Source organism: Scylla paramamosain, chromosome 43 (assembly GCF_035594125.1).
Source record: "Scylla paramamosain isolate STU-SP2022 chromosome 43, ASM3559412v1, whole genome shotgun sequence".
Classification (NCBI taxonomy): Eukaryota; Metazoa; Arthropoda; class Malacostraca; order Decapoda; family Portunidae; genus Scylla; species Scylla paramamosain.
Window position 1 is genome coordinate 1,482,501 of NC_087193.1, and position 20,140 is coordinate 1,502,640.

The 20,140-nt window shown below is 39.6% G+C and overlaps 1 protein-coding gene across 1 annotated transcript in view; it reads right to left on the bottom strand.

Annotated features, from left to right (window-relative positions):
- LOC135093619 (NADPH azoreductase-like) overlaps positions 1–8,182 on the bottom strand; it is a 39,607-nt gene extending 31,425 nt beyond the window's left edge. Inside the window, exon 1 of the mRNA XM_063993038.1 lies at positions 8,006–8,182. Within this exon, the coding sequence (XP_063849108.1) occupies positions 8,006–8,123 (118 nt within the window). The 5' untranslated portion in view covers positions 8,124–8,182. The remainder of the gene's footprint in view (positions 1–8,005) is intronic.
- Positions 8,183–20,140: the final 11,958 nt, after the last annotated feature.

The window sequence follows — 20,140 nt, forward strand, 5'->3', positions numbered from 1 at the left end:
ATAGAGAGGTGTCCCACAAAGGTACTTGAACCTTCTATTACTTAAATTTCATATATTTTATATTTCTGCCCAGAGCCATGCCACCTACTCAAAACTCTTTCATTAATATCAGAATTTTTCAAGATCTAACTCCTCCCTAGCCAAAAAACACCTCAAGTAACTTTACTTCTTCATCTTTCCCTCCTTTATTTCAACTTGCTGGCACCACTGCCACCTCATTTATCTCTAAAGCTGAATTCTTCGCTCAAACCTTTGCTAAAGCCTCCATCTTGGATGATTCAAGGCCTGTTCTTCCATCTCCTCCACCCTTTGACTACTTCATGCTACTCATTAAGAGCATTCGCTGTAATGTTTCCCATGCCCTCGTCGGTGTCCCTCCTACATAGGAAAGTGTCAAAATCTTTCAAGATCTAACTCCCCTCGTGACTTTTGGCATCTAGCCAAAAACATCTCCAATGACTTTGCTTCTTTTTTCCCTCCTTTTCAACCAGATGGCAGCACTGCTATCATATCTATCTCTAAAGCTGAGCTCTTCGCTTGAACCTTTGCTAAAAGCTCTACCTTGGACGATTCAGGGCTTGTTCCTCCCTCTCCTCCACCCTCTGATTACTTCATGCTACAAATTAAAATTCTTTGCAATTATGCTTTCCATGCCCTCGCTGGCCTAAACCCTTGGAAGGCTTATGGACCTGATGGGGTCTCTCCTATTGTTCTCCGAAACTGCTCCTCCGTAATTCCACCTTGCCTAGTCAAACTCTTTTAACTGTCTGTCAACATCCACCTTTCCTTCTTGCTAGAAGTTTGTCTACATTCAGCCTGTTCCTAATTAGGGTGACCGTTTAAATCCCTCAAACTACCGTCCTATTGCTTTAATTTCCTGCCTATCTAAAGTTTTTTAATCTATCCTTAACAGGATGATTCTTAAACATCTATCACTTCACAACCTTCTATCTGATCGCCAGTATGGGTTCTGGCAAGGCCGCTCTACTGATGATCTTCTGGCTTTCCTTACTAAATCTTGGTCATCCTCTTTAAGAGATTTTGGTGAAACTTTTACTGTTGTTTTAGACATATCAAAAACTTTTGATAGAGTCTGGGACAAAGCTTTGACTTCTTAACTATCCTCCTACGGCTTCTATCCTTCTCTCTGTAACTTCATCTCAAGTTTCCTTTCTGCCCGTTCTATTGCTGCTGTGGTAGATTGTCACTGTTCTTTTTCCTAAATCTATCAACAGTGGTGTTCCTCAGGGTTTTGTCTTGTCACCGCCCTCTCTCTGTTATCCATGATTGATCTAAACCAAGCTTCTTGTCCTATCTTCTCCTATGCTGATGATACCACCCTGCACTTTTCTACGTCTTTTCATACATGTCCAACCCTTCAGGAAGCAAACAGTTCACACGGAAGCTACAGAACGCCTGACTTTTGATCTCTCTAAAATTTCTGGTTGGGGGAGAGCAAACTTAGTATTGTTCAATGCCTCAAAAACTCAATTCCTCCATCTATCAACTTGACACAACCTTCCAGACAACTATCCCCTCTTCTTCAGTGACACTCAACTGTCCCCCTCTTCTACACTGAACATCCTCGGTCTGTCCTTTACTTGTAATCTAAATTTCACATCTCATCTCTAACTAAAACAGCTTCTATAAAGTTACGTGTTCTGAGACGTTTACGCCAGTTTTCCTCACCCTTCCAGCTGATAACTCTGTACAGGGGCCTTATCCGCCCATGTATGGGATGGTGGGTGTTCCACTCATACCGCTCTTCTAGACGGGGTGGAATCAAAAGCTTTTCGTCTCATCAACTCCTATCCTCTAACCGACTGTCTTCATTTTCTTTCTCATCGCCGTTATGTTGCATATCGTGCTGTCTTCTACCACTGTTTTCATGCTAACTGCTCTTCTGATCTTGCTAACTACATGCGTCCTCTTCTCCCATGGCCTTGGTGCACAAGGCATTCTTCTTTCTCTCACCCCTATTCTGTCCACCTCTCTAATGCAAGAGTTAACCATTACTCTCAATCATTCATCCCTTTCTCTAATAAACTCTGCAAGTCTCTGCCTGCTTCTCTATTTCCACCTCCTATGACTTGAATTCCATCAAGTGGGAGGTTTCACATCCTTTAATTTCTGACTACCACTTTGAACCCTATTCGGGAACTGCCATCTCAGTGGGCCTTTTTTCTACTGGATTTTTGTTGCCCTTTGCTGGTGTCCCTCCTACGTTAAAAAAAAAAAAAAAAACTGGTGTGCTGTTTTGCGTAATGTTGGTGCACATTGTAATCTACTAAACTGTAATACAAAAAAATAATGTGTGTACTCTACTGTGCTGTACTGCGTGAGAAAATGTGGGTGTGTACTGTACTGTATTGTAATGTGCAACGTAATATGGGTGTGTGCGGTACTGCATCATGCTGTTCTGTACTGCATTTCATGAAATGATTTAGGTGTTGTATACTGTACTGTAACATGCTGTACAGTACAATGTGAAGTCATATTGAGTGTGTACTGTACTTTACCTTGTGTGGGTGTATACTGTACTGTACTGAGTAAATTAATGTGGGTGTATACTGTTCTGTAATGTATTGTGCTGTACTCAACTGTAATGTGTGGGTGTATACTGCACTGTACTGAGTAAATTAATGTGGGTGTATGCTGTTCTGTACTGTATTATGCTGCACTCAACTGTGATGTGTGAAATATTAAGTGTGTATATTGTATTGTACTGTATTGCATGAAGTAATGTGAGTGTGCACTGGTCTGTTTATAGTAGTATACTGTAGTGTGTAGTGTAGGAAAGTACTGTACTGTGCTGTGCTGCACTAAGTGAAATAACATGGGTGTGTACTGCACTGCACAGTGCTGTACAGCATGAAAAAAAAAAACTTGATTTGTACTGCATGAAGTAACATTGGTATGTACTGTACTGTACTGTACTGTATGAAGTATTGTGGGTAAGTACTGTACTACACTGTACTGCTTGAAATAAGGTTTGTGTGTACTATACACTTATACCTTGGCACTTTACAGATTTCGGAAGCAGCGGACAAAATCTGGAGCAGCCAACTCAATTTGAAATTCCCGCGCGCTATGAATGGAGTTGACACGAGACACTTTCAAGAACTGATCGCTTGTTGCAGGCGATCAGTTTGTTTACAACAGTGTAACAACATGTGTTGCGTATTGCTCCACGGTTTTTACCATATTTATATGTTGTGTTTGAATTATCATAATTTTCTATAACCATGCCGTCGGGAGGAAAAGTAGAAAAGACAATCAGTGAGTGACATTGACGCAATGCGCTCTCTCTCTCTCTCTCTCTCTCTCTCTCTCTCTCTCTCTCTCTCTCTCTCTTTGTGTGTGTGTGTGTGTGTGTGTGTAGAGAGAGAGAGAGAGAGAGAGAGAGAGAGAGAGAGAGAGAGAGAGAGAGAGAGAGAGAGAGAGAGAGAGAGAGAGAGCAGTGAGCCACCGACCATTGTCAAGTTCACCTACTGGCTGTTACAGAGCCACAATTCTCTCTCTCTCTCTCTCTCTCTCTCTCTCTCTCTCTCTCTCTCTCTCTCTCTGTGTGTGTGTGTGTGTGTGTGTGTGTGTGTGTGTGTGTGTTTTATCTGTGAGAGAGAGAGAGAGAGAGAGAGAGAGAGAGAGAGAGAGAGGTGCGCTACTGGCCACTGTTAAGCTCACCTTCTAGCCGTCACACAACCGCAATTATTGTTCTTGTGGCGGGACGCTTCGCCCGCCGCCCGCATTCCATTCTCTGGTCCCCTGAGGCCTCGGTCAACCATGTGGTGTGCCAGCCCTGGCCGTGACCTGACTCGGCCAGCAACCACCCATAGTCCCCTACATGCCCAGTCAGTGTCCGCCCAGCTTTACTGGCGGTCATGCAGAGCCTCGGTGGCGGACATGCAACACGCGGGCAGCTTCACATATTTGTCATACTGTACAGTTTATTTTATTAATATAACGGAGCAGCTTTACCACCGTATTTGTTTGGCCTTCTATACAAAAGTACTAGCACCAGAACTATCTAGTATAATCTCTCTCTCTCTCTCTCTCTCTCTCTCTCTCTCTCTCTCTCTCTCTCTCTCTCTCTCTCTCTCTCTCTCTCTCTCTCTCTCTCTCTCTCTCTGTGTGTGTGTGTGTGTGTGTGTGTTAACCTGAGAGAGAAGAGAGAGCGCTGAGCCACCGGCCACTGTCAAGGCCACCCTCTGGCTATCACACAACCACAATTCATCTCTCTCTCTCTCTCTCTCTCTCTCTCTCTCTCTCTCTCTCTCTCTCTCTCTCTCTCTCTCTCTCTGTGTGTGTGTGTGTGTGTGTGTTAACCTGTACGAGAGAAAGAAAGAGCGCTGCGCCACCGGCCACTCAAGGTCATCTGCTGGCCGTCAACAGCCACAATTCATCTCTCTCTCTCTCTCTCTCTCTCTCTCTCTCTCTCTCTCTCTCTCTCTCTCTCTCTCCATGTACGAGTATGTTCGTTATACCTTGCTGCACAGCTACTTCATCCATCGCATCCATCATCATTAAGTACCTGTACAGATTTTTCTTATTAACAAAGGCAATAAATAGGTATTTTATGGGTAGCGTCAATATAATGCGGATTTTAGCATTTCAAGGGTGTTTTTAGAACATAACCCCGTGAAAAACTGTGGGTTCACTGTGTCGAAACATACGGCCTCATCGGACCAATGTTTCCCCCCCTTTTTAGCCGTAGTACCGAGGTATGAGTGTACTTACTATACTGTGTTCTCTTGTATTGCACTGTGTGAGGTGATGTGAGTGGGTACTTTATTGAACTGTACTATATGACAATGTCTATGTGTACTGTACTGTACTGTACTGTACTTTATTGAAATGTAGTGAGTAAACTCATGTGTGTGTACTGTATTGCACTGTACTGTACAGCGTGAAGTAATATCGGTGTATATTGAATTGTACTGCATTGCATAGTATGGGTGTGTACTATACTGTACTGTTATCATGAAGTAATGTAGGCATGTACTGGACTGTACTATGTGAACTAATGTCAATTTGTACTTGTACGAAAATTGTACTTTGTTGTACTGCATGAAGTAATGTCGGTATATACTGTACTGTATTGTATTATACTGTGTGGAGTAAAATGGTTGTGTACTGTACTATATTGTACTGTACAGCGTGAAGTGATGTTGGTATGTGCTGCATAGTACTGTACTGTATTGTGTTGGGTAATGTAGGTGTACTGCACTGTACTATACTGTATTCATGGAGTAATGTAGTTGTATACTACACTGTACAGTATTGCATAGAATAATGTGAGTGTGTACTGCTCTGTACTGTATTGCATGGAGTAATGTGGGTATGTACTGCACTGTACTGTATTGCATGGAGTAATGTGCTTGTGTACGGCACCATATTGTACTGCACTGCATGGAGTAATGTGAGTATGTACTGCACAGTACTGTGATGTACTGCGTGGAGTAATGTAGGAGTGTGTTTTGCTGTACTGTAGTGCATGGAGTAATGTAGTTGTGTACTGTACTGTACTGTACTGCATGGAGTAATGTTGATGTGTACTGCACTGTACTGTATTGCATAGAATAATGTGGGTGTGTACAGCACTGTACTGTAATGTATTGCGTGGAGTAATGTGGAAGTGTACTGTACTGTACTGTAGTGTGTGGAGTAATGTGAGTGTGTACTGTACTGTACTGTGCTGTAATGTAATGCTTTGAGTAATGTGGGTGTATTCTGCATTGTACTGTATTGCGTGGAGTAATGAATGTATACTGCTATACTGTACTGTGTGGAACAATGTGGATGTGTAGTGTACTCTACTTCTTGGAGTGATGTGGTTGTGTTCTGCACTGTACTGTACTGCGTTGAGTAATGAGTGTATACTACTGTACTGTACTGTGTGGAACAATGTGGATGTGTATTGTATTGTATTGTACTGTACTGCTTGGAATAATGTGGGTGTGTATTGTACTGTACTGCATTAAGTAATGTGTGTGTGCACGTACTATACTATATTGTACTGTAATGCTTGAAGTAATGTGGGCATGCACTGCACTGTACTACGTGAAACAATGTGGGGTGTGTGCTGCACTTTACTGTGTATTGTACTGCATAATGTGTGTAAATACTGTACTATGCTGTGCTGTACAGTGTGAAGTAATTCGGGCGTGTACTGTACTGTACTCAGTGACGTAATGTCAATGTATATTGTACTACAGTATTCCATACTGTGTGAAGTAATGTGGATGTATACTGTTCTGTATTGTTCTGTACTACAAGAAGTGATGAGGGTGTGTACTGTAATGTACTGCCTGAAGTAATGCGGATGTATACTGTACTGTATTATGCTGTATTATACTGCCCTGCATGAAGTATTGTGTGTATACTCTATGGTGCTGTCTTGTATGTAATGATGTGTGTGTACTCTACTGTATATTTACTGAGTGAAGTAATGTGGATATGCACCGCACTGTATTGCTTAATGTTGGTGTATACTGTATTGTACTATACTGTATACTGTATGAAGTAATATGGGGATATACTCTACTGCAATGTGCTGCACGGTACTGGGCAGAGTGAAGCAAGATGGATGTGTACTACACTGTATGGTACTGCATGAAGTAAAATGGGTGTATTATATGTTCTGTGCTGTGCTGTGCTGTACTGCCTGAAGTAATATGGATAGGCACCGTGTTGTACTGCTTGAAGTAATGTGTGTACACTATACTGTACTGCGTGATGTAATGTTGGTGTGTATTAAACGTACTATACGATACTGTACTCGTGAAATAATTTGGGCGTGTACTGCACTGATGACTACTGTACAGCGTGGAGTAATGTGCGTGTATACTGTACTGTATTGCACTTGTGAAGTAATGTGGTTGAGTACTGCACTGTATTGTACTGCGTGAAACAGTGCTGTAACTAAACGAATAACTAGATTTTTCGTAAAGAAGCGGTGAGAAATTGATACATTATAAACATCGGAAATAAGCTTGACCAGAGCATCCGGAACTGACAGGCCAGGAGAAGCCTTCTGGCATGGACTATTAATTAAATACATCAGGCAACCAGCTTTGGCTCCCGTTTTCGTGGCTTGACACGATATTATATAATTCTTTATCCCCTTCTAAACTTTTTTTTCCATGTAATGTGGTGGCGCGTATCCGAGCAATCCAAGGCATGTCTCTGGGGAGGGTAGTTATGGTGTTTGAGAAATCTACTATTGTTTACGCTAGCTAATCTCTTTTTCATTCCCGTGTTCTCTTTCCTTAGGGGGAGGGGATACACATTTCCTGGCTGACTCAACAATACCACGTCATTCAACTCGAAGATTAACCCAGCTCATTACTAAATCTTCATATCGTTTTTCCTCCCCTAGCATCCAATGTCATAACTGAACGAAGAACTATATTCTCCGTTACGAAATAGGGATTATATATATATATATATATATATATATATATATATATATATATATATATATATATATATATATATATATATATATATATATATATATATATATATATACACACACACACACACACACACACGGGAGACGATCGTTACCAGTGATCAAATCCGGGTCTGACAGGCCGAAAAAATAAAATAAATAAATAAAAAAATAAGCCTAAACTTACTGGATCGTAAGTTTAGGCTTTGACTCATGTTTTTACCTTCTGGCACGGTGTTACAGTAGTGCTTAATATACTGTGCTGAATTAAGTAGTATGGGTGTATACTGCGTTAGCTTCCTTCCACCAGTTTCTCTCTCTCATGCATGCTTTCCCCACGCTCTCATGACCGCGGCCTGCACCCCTTCCCTTCCTCCTGTACCAGCAGCGACGCGTCATATGCTTCCGCTCTCCATGCTGAGCACTTCCACAATACTTCATAGCAACGCAACAATAAGGTGAAATCATTCAACTATCTTTGTTGAGAGCGGAAGTGACTATACGTGAAATTACAGGCGACGACCGCTTATTGACTTTATAAGCATTACTTACCAATCATCTCTGCTTGGTGAGAGAGAGCTTGCAGTTTTTTCACCACACACTTTGCTACGTTCTCACCCAACCTGCCTTCCCGAGTAGAGCCTAGGAACACCAAAAACTTTAAGGACATGATAAGTGAACAGGGGCTGCACCTCACGAACAGCACGTAAGTACTACCAGGTGGAGGGGAGCACTGAGCAGTTTGCGGCCTCGAGACTCCTTTTTATATCAGCTGACTCCCCTAGCCGAACATTCTAAATGATTATTTAAGTTCTGTATAAATTAAACTCTTCGTCTAACATATCCAGATCATTATATTTGTTTTAATTATGTCATAATGCGACTCATTTTATTAAAAATTACAAATAAGTTATTTATCTATTTATGGAATTAAGATGAACTACCAAGAAGAAAACTGAATTCAATTTGTAATAACAATTATTAATCAATCATGTCCCTGTAAAATTGGTAGATGGCACGTACCGCCAAACCCAGAACGAGGCGTGTAGTGTAAACAAACCCACAAGAAACAGGACTTAAAATGATGTGATGATATTGTGCAGCGTGTAAGAGACGATGTCTGCTGGGATAATGATGACATTTTGCAGTATGTGAGAGACGATGTCTGCTGGGATAATAAAAAAAAAAAAAGTGAAGGAGATATAAAAGAGAATAAATGGTAAATTTTTACTTGGTAAATTTATAGAAGTGCATCCATCCAACATTGTTGGAGGAAACTACATTTTCTGGTAATTTTTAATGTGATAAGAATGAAGCTAGTAACTGTTTCTGCTGCAAATCAACTTTTTTTTTAATACCTCCCTCCCCACATATGTAAACCAATGATATGATACCAAAACAAGCAGAGATTCATCCAAAAAACAAAATTACCAGAAAAATGTGGTTTCGCGATATGGAGATAACCTTAGCGTCTTCTCCCGAAGTTAACACTTACATATCAGGTAGAATTCAGGTTGCAGAACATCATTCAATATATATCAGCTTCTGCAAACTTGTTAACCCCCCCAAAAAATAAATAAATAAATAAATAAATAAAAATAACAGTAAGAAGATGCAGGGACGGAGGCATAATTTCGGAGAACAATGGGAGGGACACCAGGTCCATAAGTCTTCTGAGGGTTTAGCTCAGCGAGGGCATGTAAAACATCATTGCAAAGGATTTTAATAGCATGAAGTAGTCAGAGGGTAGAGAAAGAGGAACAAACTCTGAATCATTCAAGATAGTGTTTTTGCAGTGGACAACTATCCCCTCGTCTTTAATGACACTCAACTGTCCCCCTCTTTTACACTGAACATCCTCGGTCTGTCCTTTACTTATAATCTGAACTGGAAACTTCACATCTCATCTCTAGCTAAAACAGCTTCTATGAAGTTAGGTGTTCTGAGACGTCTCCGCCAGTTTTTCTCACCCCCCCAGCTGCTAACTCTGTACAAGGGCCTTATCCGTCCATGTATGGAGTATGCTTCACATGTCTGGGGGGTTTCCACTCATACTGCTCTTCTAGACAGGGTGGAATCAAAAGCTTTTCGTCTCATCAACTCCTCTCCTCTAACTGACTGTCTTCAGCCTCTCTCTCACCACCGCAATGTTGCATATCTAGCTGTCTTCTACTGCTATTTTCATGCTAACTGCTCTTCTGATCTTGCTAACTGCATGCCTCCCCTCCTTCCACGGCCTCACTGCACAAGACTTTCTTCTTTCTCTCACCCCTATTCTGTCCACTTCTCTAACACAAGAGTTAACCAGTATTCTCAATCATTCATCCCTTTCTCTGGTAAACTCTGGAACTCCCTGCCTGCTTCTGTATTTCCACCTTCCTATGACTTGAAATCCTTCAAGAGGGAGGTTTCAAGACACTTATTCATCAATTTTTGACCACTGCTTTGACCCTTTTTATGGGACTGGCATTTCAGTGAGCATTTTTTTATTAGATTTTTGTTGCCCTTGGCCAGTGTCCTTCCTACATAAAAAAAAAACAAAAAAAAACAAGACTATATACTGTGGCAACACGATACAGTCACAGTACCTGACACACCAAAGTACTAACACACACACAGTACTGATTGGCCAGCACAGGGTCAAGAGGAAGGACAAGAGTGAGGAAACTGAAATAAATTTTGAAAATTTGTTTGCAAGTTGTTTATTATTTGTACCACATGGTGTAACCACTAGAAATGCTCAAAAACCTTATATGTAGATGTTGCAAAAGGCTATAGTTACATACAGTGTATTGGTTGAAATAGCAATAAAACTACCTAACCTAACCTAACTTGCCTTATTGGCCCTCTGATACTTCCTCTTCACTGGAGTCTGCAGTGGGAATAGCTGGAAATGGCAAAGCTTTGTTATTGTTGAAATTTTCTTATCACCTCAAAGTAATTGCACTCACAGCAACCACACTGAGCCATCTTCCAAGACTGATTCAAAACCAAGCTCTTCCTGCTCGTCTTGTAGAATACAGCCCATCTGTTGATAGATTTCTTGAAATATTTCTTTTTTTTGAATGGCTAAGGCATTGTTTCATGCATGCACTAATGAAATCCCCTCCTCTAGCCACCGCTTCCTCCTGTCCTTCACTCCCTTGCCCCCCGACACTACCTGCATTCCATGATCGCACAACATAATCTGGGTACATGGAGTAAACAATAAATTTGATAAAAATTAATAACTCAGGAATGAACAATTTACAGCAATAAAGATACACATCACTGCATTATATATGAACAAAGTACACCACTGAGAATAATTTTTTTTTTTTCTTTTTTTGCTGTAGAACTGGTTAACTTATAATAATACCTTTTACTTTATACCAGTCCTTGCTTATGCTGGTGATTTTATTTTTTTCTTGATTGTTTTTACATGATTCACATGAATTTGTGGCTCACTTCCTTTGGAAATGCCTAGTTTTCCTGTTCCCTGACCCACCCCAACCCACAAGCTGGGATGGTTGGAAAACAAAGGATTTCTGACGGAAGAATGAGGCCCAAATTGAATGAATCATAAAAACATCTCAGAAAAAGTAAAAGCATTAAACTTAACCAGCCTAACCTAATCTAACTTGGGGAATATTGAGATAGAGCTATCCTACTGTTTTTGAGATTATGTTCCCCTTGTTATAACCCTTGTACCATTTAAAGACTTTTGTCAAGTACCCCTTAACGTACATCTCTCTCTAAACAATGTAAATTTAACAGCTTTGTAAGGAATGCTCCTCATCCTTTGTATTCATTTAGTCATCCTTTGCCTTAATCATTCCAAAATTACAAGTTGTTATATATGACTGCATATTTTTTTTAATGGCTTTTGATCTGATTATGGAACAATAACACTATATCTTCCAATGTAGCTGGCAATGCATATAGGCCCTGTAGCACTGCCTCCCCAGTGTCTTTGACACAAATACCTGAGGCCATGCCTTGCTGGCCATTGTCAGGTCAGGTCACTCTGGGGCTGAGATAACAACCGTGTGGAGAGGTACAGCCAACACCCCAGGTACCAAGTAAGTCTGGGCCCACTATAATATGATAGCCTTGATTAATGCCCCAAAGAAAAAACACATGAGATACTGGGTGAAGCCATGGATGACCAGAAAACAGAAGAGTGTCTACACTTTACAACAACCTGATGAAAGAGAACATAATAACATGAGAAATAAGGGAGGCGGCAAGAAGCCATGAGGCCTACACATGGCAGTTCCAGCATGAAACATACCTACCTAGTTCCACCTATCAGCCTTATCCATAAATTTGTCTAATCTTCTCTTAAAGATCCCTAATGACTCAGCACTAACAACTTGATTACTGAGTCCGTTCCATTCATCTACCACTATTTGAGAACCAGTTCCTTCCTATCCCTTTTTTAAACCTAAATTTTTCAACCTTGAACCTGTTATTTTTTGTTTATCCTAGTTACTGATCCTAAGAATTTTGCTTACGTTCCCCTTATTGTAACCCTCATACTACTTAATTAAAGACTCCTATCAGATCCCATCTTAACCTACATCTCTCTAAAGAATGTAAATTTAACAGCTTTAATCTTGCTTTATAAGGAATACTCCTCATCCCCTATATCCTTTTAGTTATTCTCCTTTCTACTGATTCTAATAGACCTATATCCTTTCTGTAATATGAGGACCAGAACTAGCACAGCATAGTCTAGATGAGGTCTAACTTTAATATTACTTTAATATAACTTTAATGTTAATTTGGGACTTCTAGTTTTAACACTCCTAAAAATAAATCCTAATACCCTATTTGCCCTGTTTCTGGCTTCTATGCATTGCTTTCTTAGATGGAGTTCAGAGCTAACTATAACTCCTAAATTTTTTTTTGTACTCTGAACCTACCAGAGCTTCATTGTTTATTGTGTACCTACTGTGTTGGTTTCCTCTATCTATGCTAAGTACTTTGCATTTGTTGATATTAAACTACATTTGCCATTTGTCTCCATTTGTTCATCCTATCCAATTCTGTTTGCAAGGTGATGGCATCTGATTCTGACCTAATTAATCTACTTATCTTCATGTCATCCTCAAATTTACTAACATGACTACTAATTGAACTAATCAAGTCATTGATATATATTAAAAACAACAGTGGCTCTAATACCAATCCCTGTGGCACCCCAATAATTACATGACCGCATTTGGATTTAGAGCTGTTTATTACAACTCTCTGTTGCCTGTCACTTAGCCACAACTTTATCCAGTGTAACATCTTCCCATCTATCCTGTACACCCTGAATTTTCTCAGGAGCCTCTGATAGGGTACCTTGTCAAATGCTTTACTAAAGTCCAGATATAGGATGTCATAACTATCACCATTATCTGCCACCTCATAAACTTTACTGTAAAAACTTAACAAGTTCGTCAGGCAAGACTTTCCCTTCATGAGGCCATGCTGTGACTGATTTATCAAGTTATGTTTGTCTAAATGCTCCCTAATGTTCTTTGCTATCACTGGCTCCATTATTTTACCTAACAGAAGTTAAACTGACAGGTCTATAATTAGACGTTAAAGTTTTATCTCCCTTCTTAAAGATGGGTACTACATTAGCCTGCCTCCACATTACTGGCACTTCACCTGACTCAAGTGATTTTCTAAAGACAGAAACTAACAGTGGATTAATAACCTCTTTGCATTCCTTAAGTACTCTGGGATATATTTCATCCGACCCTGATTTCTTGAATTTTTTTAGCTTATTTATCTCCTTTTCCACTATCTCCTTAGTTATGGAAATATCTGTCAGCTTCTCATTCTCTTCTGCTCTAAACATCTGCTTACAGTTTGGCATTTCCTGCATGTTTTCCTGGGCGAAGACAGTTAAAAAATACTCATTCAGAATTTTACTAATCTCATCCCCAGAACTAACCAGCTCTTCATCTGCTGCCTTTAATGGACCTGTTGTTTCTCTGTTCTTCATCCTATATACCTAATAAAATCCCTTGAGGCCCATCTTTGCCTGGCTGGCTACCTTTAATTCATAATTGTTTTTAGCTTTCCTTGTTAACCTCCTGACTGTTCTAACTAATTCATTATATTGTGGCCTTAAAACCTCTTTCCCTGCCTTTAATCTCATATATATTTCTCTTCTGCCCTATGTAGTGTTTTAACCTAACAGTCATCCATTTAGGATCATTCTTCTGTGATCTTATTGCTCTATAAGAGATGTTTGCTAACTGTTCTGTATGTAGTTTATCAACAAAATATTCATACAACTCATCTACATTTACTTCCCCTAATCTTCTCATCTTGGCTACATCCATCCTCTCCACTCCATTTTCTACTCACCTTGACCTCACCTCATCCATCTCAGCATGACTTTATCCTCCGACTTACTCACACATATCTCCCCCTCTTTCCCTCCTCCAACCCTTCCAGACACTTTTCCCCTCCTCTTGCCCTTCACCCTTGCACCTCATCTCCCCCACCTTGCCTTATCTCTCTCAACTTTGTCCTGGACCTTACCTCCCCCTGCATCTGTTGCCAGTCAACTCCTTTTTAATTCCTCAAAATCTGTTCTCCTAAAGTCAGGTATTTTACTAGTGTTTTTGCTTCTAAAAGTTTCCTCCCATTTTAATTTGTACCTAATTTCACAATGGTCACTGTTACCTAGCTGTCCTCCAACTTCTACCTGCATGACTGCTTCCTCCATGTTAGTTAGAATTAAATCTAGAATTATTCTCCCTTGTGGGTTCTAAGATTACCTGTCTTAAAAAGTTATCCCAAATTACCCTAATAAATTCCTCTGCTTCACTGTTATCCATCATCAGGCTCCAGTCACTATTCCTAATAATTAAAATCTACCACACATACCTGACTGAACCTGCCTGCTCTATTTATTTCCTCCTATAAGGTGTTAATTTCCTTTGTATTGTTGGTGGCCTGTACACTAATCCCAGTACTACTGACTGTGATCCTTCCTTAATATCTTAATATTAATTCTGTTTTGCTGTCTGTTTTAATTCTGCTGTTAATACAACACTGTAATGTGTCCCTAACTTACAGCGTGATGCCTCCTCCTCTCCTGTTTTCCCTGTCTTTATAAAAGAGATTAAATACTTTTCCTGACATATCTAGCCACGTTTCTGTTAAAGCAATGATATCAAGGTTTCATATTTCTTGAAAAAAAAGTCCATCCCCTCCATTCCACCCCAACCCTCAAACAAGCATGGGGGGCTGTGGGGAATCAGAGTTTTTTTGGGGGGGAGGATGAAAAATAAGTGAAATAAGGGAATTAAAAAATCCAAGGAAATTTACCTAAATATTTTTAATTTCCCTAACTTATCCTAGCCTTAGACCCCTCCTGTTTGGATGTTAATCTAACCTAGCCGGTGGGGCTATGCCCCTCCCCCTGGACCTCCCCACTAGGACGTTGATCTAACCTAGCATAACCTAACCCAATCTAATCTGACCTAGCATAACCTAACCTAACCTAATCTAACCTAACATAACGTAACCTAACCTAAACTAGCATAACGTAACCTAACGAAGGACTTAAAAAATTATACTGTTATGCCTTACTGGTGTGGTGTGGAGATTCTCAGGGCAATGGAGGTGGGCACAGTTTGGCAGCTTCCTTAATAAACACATGGAACCTCTTCCTTATGTCTGTATATCGCATCTTAACCATTGTTGTTGCTAAATGTCTCACATAGTGACTTCTTTTCCTGCAGAACACTGGCACTGTTCGCTTTACCTCCCTCCACTGGGTAGCCATATTAACAAATGACAGGGAGCCTCTATCAGAACGCCTGATATATCTCTAAAACAAATGAAAAAGTGTAACTGAAACTACCATGGAAAGTCATAATTGGCGGCCTCAGAAATGGCCTCATGAGTGGCAGCGTGTGATTGGAGGAATCAGCTGTATAGATACCATGAAATCTTAATATGCTGCTACCCACAAATCCCAGCTATAAACAAAAGGAAATCATTTCAGTGTTCACTCTTGACTGGTGCAGAGCTCGCTGGACTTGGAAAATATCGAATTTCTCCACACTCGTGAGTCCTATTACAGCCACACTAGACACATGCCCCCAAATTTTTTTACATTTACGGTAAGGTCACCAAACCATCATTCTCCATGATATGTGAGTTTCATGCTTCTATGTAACATGAACACAATATCCAGATTAACCCAAGGTTCTCTACACATGCCATTCCTCTAAGTAAGTTTATTTTATTCAAAATACATCTACAATTCCTGTAGTAAACACTTAAGCTATTCTTCACCTTCACTGAGCTAGTTACCTTTCTAAATTTAACTAATTTGTAACTAATTGAGATGTGTCTGGAGGACAAACAAGGATTTTATGACTACCACAGGATGTTGCAAGAGAATAATTTCCATGCCTGACATTCCACAGAATTTCCTTGGTTCTCATTTTTTCTGATAGTGAGTAAATAAGGTCAATGGACCACTCCATAGAGATGGGAGTTCAGTGGTGTTTCTGAAAATGGTCCCAAAACAGCAATAGTTAAATGAAGATCGAGTATTTAATGACATTTAATAAGATAATATAATTCTAATCCTATTTCAATACTTAAAGTGTACCTAAACACGTCTTCAACAATACTTTAATGTGCTAAAGTTTTTATCTTTATACGAGTATACATTGTAAATTTCATTCTCATATAATATACTTCTTCAGTTGTCTTCCTTTGGATGCTCTTCCTTCGAACAGAACCAACTGTATTCTTGAAACTCTTGCCCCACCACCAACAGAGTTGGATTTCATCCAAACTTGGATGAAATCCAACTCAACTGTGTAGATCCAAGGTTTCTGTTGACTAATGTAACCACTGCTTAACTTAACCCACCTAACCTAATCCAATAAGTAACAAAAAAAAAGTAATACATCCTTACCTATTGATGCAGTGGGCAGCAACAAGCATTTTCCCAGAGAAATCACTCTGTACTTCAAAAATGTCTTGTGCCTGTGTTTGCACAACTTTTGAATAACGTCCACCTCAATGAACACACGCCCTGCATACTCCATGACTACTACAGATTTTTCTTCTTCTGCAGCATTATTATCCCGTTTCTATGCAAGGTCACTGTTTTTGATGAGTCTTCTCCATCTAACACTGACCACTTCTAGGTCAAAGTTCTTCTGCCTACCATCTCCCACACTACAGTCCTTCCATTTCATCCTGGGTCTTCTCTTCCTCCTGCTGCCCATTTCCATGTCTACAGTTCAAGTCAAGTGGGCCTTTCATACCTTCATTAAAACAAAAGCAGGCCTACAGTTGGTTGATTCATGAACCATGTCCATTATTGGTGCAGTTAAATAGATAATGGCCTGTCATTGGTCATGCCCATTTCATATTATTCTTGTTTCATTAATAGCAATGTTTTTCTTTGAAAAAAATTTAATTGAAACTTCCAATGGTGAGCTCTGCCCCACCCTCACCCCCACTCTCTCCTTGCCACTGCCTTGCAGCCTCAGTATATCAACAACACTAAGGAAGGTGACACGTTGCACACTCTGTGACCGTTCTTACAATTTTCAACTAATTGTACTTAAGCATCTGTAAGTTTGTGGAAGATATTGCATACTGCATTAAAATCAACAGCTATAATACTGCAAATACAATAAGTATAAACCTCAGAGAAGAATGCTAGCTTTATTTCAATGTTATCCACCTAACCTAATCCAGTAATGTATATACCTTAGTTATCATTATCAGCATCAGTGTCAACTGTGAAGAGATGTGAGCTGAACAGATCTGTGGAATTTTCCACTAAATATAACACATAATATCAATGCCTTATTGTTTTATTGTGTGTTTTGCATATAAATTGTAGTTATATTAAAGGGTAATTAACGTTAATATAGCACAAACTAAGAATTAGTTACTGCTATGAATAAATTGGGATGTAGATGTGAGCAGAAGGTGAAATACTTTTGTTTCTGATGTGGCTAATCGTGAACCAAGCTCTCTGCTCGACCCCTCTAATCCAGAACAGTTGCCCATCAGCCATACACCAGTTCAGTTCTCTGCCCCTCTGTAGTCCTTACTTGTAAATTTTCATAAGGTACTGAGAACTTTGAAGTCTGGGAACTTGCACACCAGCATATTAATAATCTGTCTTTGTTATGAAAACACGGCCAGCCACTGGCTTGGAATGCCCAGTGACACCAATTCACCAGTTGCCACCACTCCCTGCTAGTCATGTGTACTAAGCTAAGTCATCAGTTACTTATAATTATATTAGCAATGCATTCTGTGTTAGTGTGTTAGCTGGGAGATCACAGGGTGAGTGAAAGTCTAAAAAAAAGTTTCCACAAGATCCTTCCACATGGGCCAAATAATAATAAAAAAAATTCCTAGTGTAGAAAAATTATTAGCTTGCTGTGGAAAGTCTATAGAAAAAAAATGTCACATGAAAGTCTCAATTATCATAAAAACTGGCCCCCCAAAGAAACTGAGGTAAGTAACTGGGTATAAAAACCAATAATACTGAATAAATTTTCTGAAGTGCACATATGAGGAGGAGAGTGCAAGGAATGGAAAGGAGAGAGAGAGAGAGAGAGAGAGAGAGAGAGAGAGAGAGAGAGAGAGAGAGAGAGAGAGAGAGTTTATTTCTGCAAAAGGTAAAATTCCTTCCATTTTTTTTCATGTAAGAGGGACCCAGGGCAAGGGCAACAACAATAACAGCAACAACAACAACAACAGCAACAACAACAACAACAGCAGCAGCAGCAGCAGCAGCAGCAACAGCAACAACAGCAACAAGAGGCCTATTGAAGGTGCCAGTTCCAAAAGGAGTGGTAGTGTTGCCTTGGTTGTCATAGCAAGTGAAGATAGAGAAACCTTTAAGGAAGGATGTGAACAAGAGCAGGAAAGCAATAAGAAATGTAGAAAGGAAAGACCAGGAAGATTTTATTACAAAAAAAGAAGAAAAAAAAAATTATGATAAAGTATACAAAGTTACTGGCCAATTTTCAGCATTATGCCCCTTGGTCTAATCTTGATGGATGAAATTATAAAATTACAGTTACTTATAAAACTAAGGTTTCTTTATACCAATACTAATGGACAACAGACTTAGGTATTAGGTAAGCAATTAGTTTTTAGAAAGGAAAGAGAATATCACTTAACACTAACTAGGACACTCTTGTCAGTTATGCTAATTGATGTGCATAAGTCTCCTTGCCATGTAATAATGAGTTTTCTTTTTTTTTTTTTTACTGGACATTACATCTTCCTAATCCTTCTCACCCACCCTGGATCCTGCCAAAGTCAAGGGCACTGGTGGGAATCTCTCTTCAACTCTGGCCACAGAACAATGAAAACCTTTTGAGAGCTAAATATTACCAAACAACTTAACCACAACAGGGGAATTCATCCCCCTGGATTCACTAGAGTTATATTAACTTTGTGAGGGAATAATTTAGATACTAAGAGGATAATTTCAATTTGTCAAAAAGAAATAGTGTATTGGAAAATAGTGGGTGAACTTTAAGTGAATGGCTTTTATTGATAGGCTAGAGCCCTGTCATCATGGGATTGGTCAGAAGCAATGAAATCCATGTAGACTAGTAAACTGGTTGGGCTGTGCCCATAAACAATAACAAGAATAGAAAATTTATGACTATAACAATGTGCAGATACTCAACAATAATCAGTTGCAAAATTGGTACAAAGCTTCGCCTAAAAAGTAACACTGGCCTTTTTTTAAAGAATTTAGAGAGATGCCCTGTGGCACACATGGTGAGAAATGATTCCAATCATGAATAATTATTACTAAGAAAAATCTGTGTATCATCACAATGACAATGGAGAAGAAATATTTTAAAGATGGTATCAGAATCTTGTGCACAGGTAAAAAGTCAGCAGGAGTGACTTTATCAGGTCAGCACAGAGAAGTCTTCCTTTCACAGAAAAAAGCTCAATATCATGAAAGATCAGGAACATTAAGTTCTTAGTCTGTTATGATATGATTTCTATCCTAGGTCAGATATTTGCCAGAACAAGCAAGTACAAGTCAAGATCATCAGCAAATATGTATCTTAACTTTGGCAACTCTTTACCAGCATATGTATACCAAGACCAGGTTATATATCTGGTATTACCTTAGGGGATGCAGACCTATGGATATGTAAATCTCCTAACAGTTAAAAGATCTGAGACTGATTAAGACACAGCACTTAGCTAGAATATCTGTGCAATGGTAAAGAGTAAGCTAAGGTGGAGCAATTGCTTACTATGCTGCAGTGTAACTGTGACTGTTCCTCAAGTGTAACTGTAACCGACTTCGCCATGCTCAGTGTGGGCCTATAAACACGTAGGTGTACTCAACCCTGTAGCCTTGCTTATTAATCCACTCTTTAAGATGGGTTCTTAAATCTGAATTGATAATCAACACCCATCAGAAATATTAATGTTTTTGGAAACTGACATACTTCTGCCACCAAGGAAAATAAACCTCATACTTTATGCAATTATGATAGATTAGATGGGCTTTTATCTCGAACACTTTAAGTCTGTGGACTCACTTTACAGGTATCATTGGTGACAGACATGCCCCTGGCGTTGGTGTTATCAGTGGAGGATGTTATGTCCATCAGACTTGCTTGAGAGGTTGTACTCGTAGTTTAGGGAAAGGGCAAGTAGTTG